Genomic DNA, 7,613 nt, shown 5'->3' with positions numbered 1-7,613 from the left:
GCTCTCGTGGGCCGGGCTCTCGAGTCTTGGCTCTGGGCTCCACGTAGTGCGGCTTTGCGAGCGCGGCGCCCCACTGGGCTCCGTCCTGGGCCCCGACCCGGGCTCCCGGGAAAGTGAGCGGCCCCCCTGAGCTCACTCATAAGGAAAGGCCGGCAAGGCCGGCTGCCCAGGGTGTGGATCCGGACCGAGGGTGCCTCCACCCCGCCTGTCCCTCTCTGGTTCCAGGGGCGCCTAGGCACGGAAGTGGCCAGGCTACCCCAGAGAGGAGCGAGGCGCAGCCCCAAAGGGGCTAAGGGTTGGCTCCCCCTCCCCCCCGCCCACCTCCACGGGTTCACACACATCACCCTCCACCCCACACACACCTAAGGTTTGCATGCCGCCAAGCTGTACAGTCCGGAGCCTCAGTTTCCAAATCTGCAGAATGGGGGAGATAGATAAGGCATTAAAATTGATTGCTTCTGCTGGGCACCAGTGGCTCACACCTGTCATCATAGCTACTCAGAAGGCTGAGATCGGAGGATCCCGGTTCAAAGCCAGCCCAGGCAGGAAAGTCGGTCATGGGGCTTGAACTCTAGGCCTGGGTGTTGTCCCTGTGTTCTTCAGCTCAAGGTGAGCGCTCTACCACTTGAGCCACAGCGCCACTTCCAGTTTTCTTGTGGTTAACTGGAGATGAGTCTCATGGACTTTTCCTGCTGGGGCTGGCTTTGAACTTCGATCCTCAGATCTCAGCTTCCTGAGTAGCTAGTTTTACCCGCGTGAGCCACCAGCTCTCAGCTCTGTGAGACTCTTAATCTCCAATGAACCATCAGAAAATCGGAAGTGGCACTATGGTTCAAGTGGCGCTAGCCTTGAGCTGAAGAGCTCAGGGACAATGCCCAGGCCCAGAGTTCAAGACCCACAACCAACAAAGAATAAAATTAAAAGAAGCACAGGGACAGCCCAGGCTCGCGTTCAAACCGCTGGACCAGTACGAAAACAAAAACAAAAGAACAAGTGACTAGTTCCTGGGTGGTTTAAGCAGATCCTGAGTGCGTGGAGGGTGACTGGAGGCCAAGGAGGCGCACAGACAGAGCACAGGGGCCCCCCCTTCCTGCTGCCCTGGCTGTTGGCCCGGGTTGGCCGTCAAGTGGGTGGAGGGCACCCCACCTTCCATTGCTCAGCTGCTAGGCTGCATTGCTGGCCAGATGTTCAGCAGCTGCCACATTCCACCTCTTGTGGGGCTCTGCATGCAGCGGGCGTGACCAACCCTCTGTGTCCTGTGTCAGGCCGGAGGCTCATCACCGAGGAATGGATGGTCTCCACCCTGTGGGGACTGGGCTGGGATTGGGCTGCACTGAACTCCCACTCCCACTGAGCGTGATGAGCAGGCACCAGAGCGTTAACCAGCAGAGGAGCGAGGGGTCAGAGCTGGGGCCCAACAGCCAGAGGTCTTTGAAGAATAGGGTACCTGGCTTGCGGGCCTCCAGTGGCTCATGCCACTCATGCTACTCAGGAGGCTGAGAATCGAAGATTATTCAAGCTCAACCTGAGCAGGAATGTCCATGAGACTCATCTCCAGTTAACCAACAAAAAACTGGAGTGGCTGGGCTGGGAAGGTGGCTCAGTGGTAGAGCGCTTGCCTTGCATGCATGAGGCCCTGGGTTCGATTCCTCAGCACCACATAAGTAGAAAAAGCTGGAAGTGGTACTATGGCTCTAGTGGTAGAGCGCTCGCCTTGAGCTGAAGAGCAAGGGACAGCACCCAGGCCCAGAGTTCAGGCCCCACGACCAACAAAAAACAAAAAAACAAAACTGGAGTGGAAGTGTGGTTCAAGTGGTAAAGCACTACCAGCCTTGAATGAAAGAACTAAAGGACAGCAGTCAAGCCCTGAGTTCACATCCTAATATAGACTACCTTCACCCTAAAAAATCTACCAAGCCTCTCCCCTTTGTCTCTTCTCCCAATGCTGTCCTCTACTAGTTAGCCAGGAGGCAAAGGTCACTCTCTTTGTATGACCTGGGACCCAAAGATGCACACCATTCTAAATAGAGCTGGACACCACCTCCCCCTGGGGAGCTTGGGGTCAGCCTGAGTGTCTAGTTGGCTTCTGGCATTTGATCTGATGACGTATAAACCCAGGGCCTGGGGGCAGGTGAGACAAAGGAAGTAGCTCTTCAGGGAAAGACTGCAGCAAAGGGAGAGGGGAGCAGAGGCCAAGCCTCTGGGGGGGAGCAGGCAGAGGAAGAGGGAGTCCTCCATCCCAGAGGCTCAAGCTTGGGCCCAAGTCCTGGCCACCTTTCCCAGGCTTCCGAGAGACCCTCCCAACCAACTCCCCTTTTCTGCTCAATCCAACTCACGAAGTATTTGGCCTTGTGGCTAAGATTCCAGACAGAAGATGCTCCACAATCTACCTTTCAAACATTCCCTGGGCTGACCAGGCCCCCCAGTGGGTAACTGTGGGCCACCGCCAACCCTCTTGTTTGAACCGTCCCCTCCTCTGTGTTCCTACCCTTCAAGGCCGGCCCCAAGCCTTCCTGCCTGACAGATCCCTCCCTGCTTCACTTCGCAGTACAGTACTCTGCACTTTAGTTTTTATTTTGTTTCTCAACATTATCTCACTACAAGCCCTCAAACCCTCTATCTTTGTGCCTCTGGAATGCTGGGATTACAGGTATAAACCACCACACCCAGCCTTGAGGCTTTGGTCACCATTTCCAGCCTGTGTCTCCACCCTGAACCAGAGTCAGCTGAAGGCCTCTCTGTACCCCATCCCTCAGGCTCCTCTGGCACCTAGACTTAGTCTGGATATGAGAGGGAAAGGGGGTAGCCACAGGACCCCAGCCAAGCTGCAGACACTGGTATAGTGCATCAGTTTGGCCCCGCCCCTCTCTGTAGGGACCAGAGGGATCTCTGGCTCACCTGTAAGCGTGTCCCGCGTGCACCCACAGCCAGGGCCCTGGCTACCCAAAGCTGCGAAGGATCAGACAACGCCCACCTCAGAAAGGAAGCCTTTATTTCCTCTTCATCGCCTGTCCCTCCCTGGACTCAGGGGAGGAACTGGGCCCAGAAAGGCCCTGTCAACCCAGGCCAAGGTCCTGGCCTGCTAGAAGAGGCCCCAGGAAAGGGGAGAAGAGCACGGGGAGGAAATGCAGGGGGAATCCTGGAAGAGGGCCCCACCACGGGCCTGGCCCCAGGAGCATTCCCTGGGCAAGGTTAGATGGGAAGGGCGGCCAGGCTTGCACAGCCCCGGGGGCCGCCCTTGGTGGCAGGTGAGGCAACAGGACCAGTTCAGGAAGTGTCCATCCCAGGCTGGCTGGGTCAGCAGGGGGCATAAGGTTGCTCCTGGTGGCCTCTCTCAGGCCCCTCTAGACCCCCGAGGGCCTGGCTTCTTCAAGCAGGTCACCAGATGGAAGGGGCCTGGGGCCAGGGCAGAAAGTGGCTTCAGTAAGTCAGTCTGCTGCACACTCAGATCCTGGGAAGAAGGTGGAGAAAGAAGACACCCCTGCCAGGAGCGGACCTTGCCCTGCTGGCCTAGCAGACGTGCTGTGGCGGCGGGAGCCCCTGAATCGCTGATGCCCCCACTGAGAACCCTCCCAGGCCCTTGGATTGTCTGGTCTGTCTGCTCCCTCAGGCATTGGCCCTGCTGGCCATGGCTTCCATGTGATCTGTGCTTCTGGAAGCAGTAGGCCAGCTGGGTCACTGGGACCCTCAGTGACGAGGCCTCCCAGATGCCAAGGCTGCCTGGGCCCCTGCTCAGAGCTTCAGCACTGTAGAGAATTTAACAGCACAGGGACCGTCCGGCAGGCACAGGGCACCCAGCACACAGCTGTGGCCTGTCACGGGAGCATGCGCATATGTGTTCCCCCTCCCCCACACTCACATGCGTATGTGTGGGCATGCAGAGCGCACACCACAAGGGCTTCACACACAGGGCAGCCAGGGAGATCTGCACACTTTGTGAAGGGGGTGTGAGCATTCACTCGGGGCCCCTGGCTTGCCAGTTCTGATGGCGCCATGTCCACACACACCTGGGGGAGGAGCATACGCAAGGGGCCTGGGGTCCTCACTGCCAGCTGGAACAGGGCTCAGGCAGGCTGTGCAGAATGGCCTCCAAGTTCTGTTTGTCAGCCCGGATCTCAGTCAGGTCGTTCTCAAAGTCCTGGATCTGCTGCTTTTGCTGCTCAGACTCCTGCTCCAGCTGCTGCAGCCTCCTGTGCAGGGCCCCTTGGGAGCCCAGCTGCAGCCTCAGGCTGTCAAGTGCCCGCTGGGTCTCGTTCAAGGCCTGGGAAGGGGCTTGGTCTGTGTCCAGTGACCCTGCAGTGGAGCACAAACAGCCTCAGTAGAAGTCAAGTTCAGCAGGGTGCTGGTGGCTCACGCCTGTAATTGTAGCTACTCAGGAGGCTCAGATCTGAGGATCGCAGTTCAAAGCCAGCCCAGGCAGGAAAATCTGTGAGACTCTTATCTCCAGTGAACCACCAAGAAAGTCAGAAGTGGAGGTGTAGCTCAAGCAGCTAGACAGACAGACAGAGAGACAGACACATACACACACGCATGCGCACATGCACGCACGCCCTAACAGCAGCAGGACCCCGATTCCCTGTGGGCTCATGTACAGATTTTGGAACTGCCCCTGTGGGGGGCTAGTCACTTCTGTGGATGCTGTTCCTGGTACTTTGTAGGTTTTTGTACGTGTGTGTGTGTGCCGGTACTGGGGCTTGAACTCAGGGATTCAGTGCTGTCCCTTAACTTTTTCCCTCAATGCTGGTGCTCTACTATTTGAACAACTGCTTTACTACTAGCTTTAGGCTATTTAATCAAACATAAGGGTCTCATGGACTTTTCTGCCCAGGCTGGCTTGGGACCCTAGGCCTCAGATCTCAGCCTCCTGAGTAGCTAGAATAACAAGTGTGAGCCACCAGTGCCTGGCTCTGGGAGACTTTTTTTTTTCTTTGCCAGTCCTGGGGCTTGAACTCAAGGCCTAGACACTGTCCCTGAGCTTCTTTTAGTCCAAAGCTAGCACTCTACCACTTGAACCACCACGCCATTTCCAGCTTTTTCTGTGTATGTGGTACTGAGGAATTGACCCAGGGCTTCATGCATGCTAGGCAAGCACTCTTACCACGGAGCCACCTTCCCAGCCCCTGAGAGAGTCTTATCTTCAATTAAACACCCAAAGGCCATAAGTAGAGCTGAGGCTCAAGCACTAGAGCATTAGCCGTGAGTGAAAGAGCTAAGAGACAGTGCCAGGTTATCAATTCAAGCCCCAGACAAACAGACAAAGTTATTCCAAGGGAATTCATTTTAGACACTGCCCGCTCTGTGCAGGGTCTGGCTCTGGTCTGACCCATCATAGGATGGGTAGGGAGCCATGGATGTGGACAGAGAAGGAGACCCCAGGGACTTGGGGTCTGGGTCTGAGTCTCAGCCTTACCCAGCCTGGCTAGCAGCTCGGACAAGGCCTTGATGTCCTTCTCCAGGGAGATGTGCGATGCCCGGATGTGCTGCTCCAGAGAGCTCAGCCCTGCACTCACCTGGGAGGGAAGGGGCCAGCTTGAGCGGCGCCCGCCTGGCTGCCAGGCACAGGGGCACTGGCACGGGGCCCTGGCACACCTACCTGCTCAGCTGCCTCCAGCTCCCGTCGACGAGCTCCGGAGATTCTCGCCAGCCAAGAAGCCTGCTGGAGGGTGGCCTGCGCCTGGCTGGCCAGCCCACCCGCCCGGCGCTGCCCTCGCTTCCCTGCCCTCAGCACGGCCTTGGAAAGCTGTGAGGAGGGAGAGCAGAGCAAGTCCTTCTGGAGGGAATGCACTGAAGGCAACAAGGGCGAGCAGTCATCACTCATTCATTTGTTCATTCATTCTTCCTCATGGACAAACAACATGTCCTGGGCATCAATCTGCAAGGCACTCATTTTTTTCTAGAGGAGAAATTCCACTTCTTTTGCAGATGGGGAAACTGAGGCACAAGGGCATAGAAGAGCCAAAGTGTGAGTGGCAGGACAAGAAAGCAAGTCCAGGGCATCTTGAAATCTTGCTATTTTGCCCGGTGCTGATCGTTCACACCTATAATCCTAGCTGCTCAGGAGGCTGAGAGCTGAGGATCATGGTCTGAAGGCAGCCTAAGTAGGAAAGTCCAATGAGTCTCCGTCCCTGCCCCTTCTCTTTCTCTCTTGTTTTTCTTTTGGGTCCAGTCGTGGGGCCTGAACTCTGGGCCTGGGTGCTGTCCCTCAGCTCTTCAGCTCAAGGCTAGTGCTCTCTACCACTTGAGCCACAGCGCCACTTCCGGCTTAAGTGGTGCTGAGGAATCGAACCCAGGGCCTCAGGCATACAAGGCAAGCGCTCTACCACTGAGCCACCTTCCCAGCCCCACCTTTTCTTTCTCTCTTGTAGGTCATGGGTTTGAACTCAGTGTCTGGGTGCTGTCTCTGAGCTTTTCTGCTCAAGGCTAGTGCGCTACCACTTTGAACCACAGCTCCACTTCCAGTTTTCTGGTGGTTAATTGGAGATACAGGTTTCATGGATTTTCCCACCTAGGCAGACTGTGAACCTTGATCCTCAGATCTCAGCCTCCTGAGTAGTTAGGATTACAAGTGTGAGCCACCAGTTCTATTTATCTCCAATTAATCAGCAAAAAGCTGAAAGTGGAACCTTGAACAGTAAAGTGAAGGCACTAACACCCTAGCCCTAAGTTCAAGCCCCAATATTCACACACACACACACACACACACACACACAGAGCCTATTCAAAATCTACATAAAGGCAACTCACTTGGGGTAACACAGCCAGCAACAGGGCTGGGAGAGAAGCCTGGACTGGACACAGGCTCAGGCCTGTGGCCCCAGCTACAAGGGAGGCATGGGCGTGGTCTGAGGCTGGCCTGGGCAAAAAAAAGCCAGGATCTATCTGAAAATTAACCTAAAAGTAAAAAGGGCTGGAGGTGTGACTCAAGTGTAGAGCTCCAAGTTCAAAGCCTGGTACCATGGGAAGGAGAGGAGGGTAGGAGGGAAAGAAGGAAGGAAAGAGGAAGGGAAGGAAGGGGGAAGGAGAAGAAAACAAAAAGAAACTAGAAGTTTATGTATAACTAATGTAAGCTAAAAAAAAAAAAAAGGAAAAGTCGGGCATGGGTGGCTTACGCCTGTCATCCTAGCTACTCAGGAGGCTGAGATCTGAGGGTGGCGGTTCAAAGCCAGCCCAGGCAGGAAAAGTCTGTGAGACTCTTATCTCCAATGAACCACCAGAAAACTGGAAGTGGTGCTATGGCTCAGTGTTAGAGCGCTAGCCTTGAGCTGAAGAGCTGAGGCCCCACGACCGGACCCCCCCCCTAAAAAAAAGCCCAGGGACAACCTGTATCCTTATTTTGTTGAAAATGAATTTTACATCTGTGTGTGTGGGGGGTAGGGTGAGAGGGGAGGTGGGGAGGGAGGGGATGGATGGTAGGGGTAAATAAAGGAGGGAGTAACAATGCTCGATAGGAAATGTACTCATTACCTTACTCTTGTAACTGTAACCCCTTTGCACAGTATCTTTCCAATAAAAAAATATAAAATATACATTAAAAAAAAAGCTCAGGGACAGTGCCCAGGCCCTGAGTTCAAGCCCAGGGACAGTGCCCAGGCCCTGAGTTCAAGCCCTAGTAC

The 7,613-nt window shown here is 55.3% G+C and overlaps 1 protein-coding gene across 1 annotated transcript in view; it reads right to left on the bottom strand.

Annotated features, from left to right (window-relative positions):
- Positions 1 to 2,994: 2,994 nt before the first annotated feature.
- Positions 2,995 to 7,613, bottom strand: part of Lamc3 (laminin, gamma 3) — a 45,292-nt gene continuing 40,673 nt past the window's right edge. Inside the window, exons 24-27 of the mRNA XM_013021289.1 lie at positions 5,594 to 5,740; positions 5,411 to 5,510; positions 4,008 to 4,293; positions 2,995 to 3,451 (exon numbers count right to left, since the gene is read on the bottom strand). Coding sequence (XP_012876743.1) covers positions 4,043 to 4,293; positions 5,411 to 5,510; positions 5,594 to 5,740 — 498 coding nt within the window. The 3' untranslated portion in view covers positions 2,995 to 3,451; positions 4,008 to 4,042. The remainder of the gene's footprint in view (positions 3,452 to 4,007; positions 4,294 to 5,410; positions 5,511 to 5,593; positions 5,741 to 7,613) is intronic.

The sequence above is a fragment of the Dipodomys ordii genome, unplaced genomic scaffold (assembly GCF_000151885.1).
Source record: "Dipodomys ordii isolate 6190 unplaced genomic scaffold, Dord_2.0 Scaffold55, whole genome shotgun sequence".
NCBI classification, from domain to species: Eukaryota; Metazoa; Chordata; class Mammalia; order Rodentia; family Heteromyidae; genus Dipodomys; species Dipodomys ordii.
Note: the sequence above shows the minus strand (reverse complement) of the source record. Positions and strands in the feature narration are given on the sequence as shown.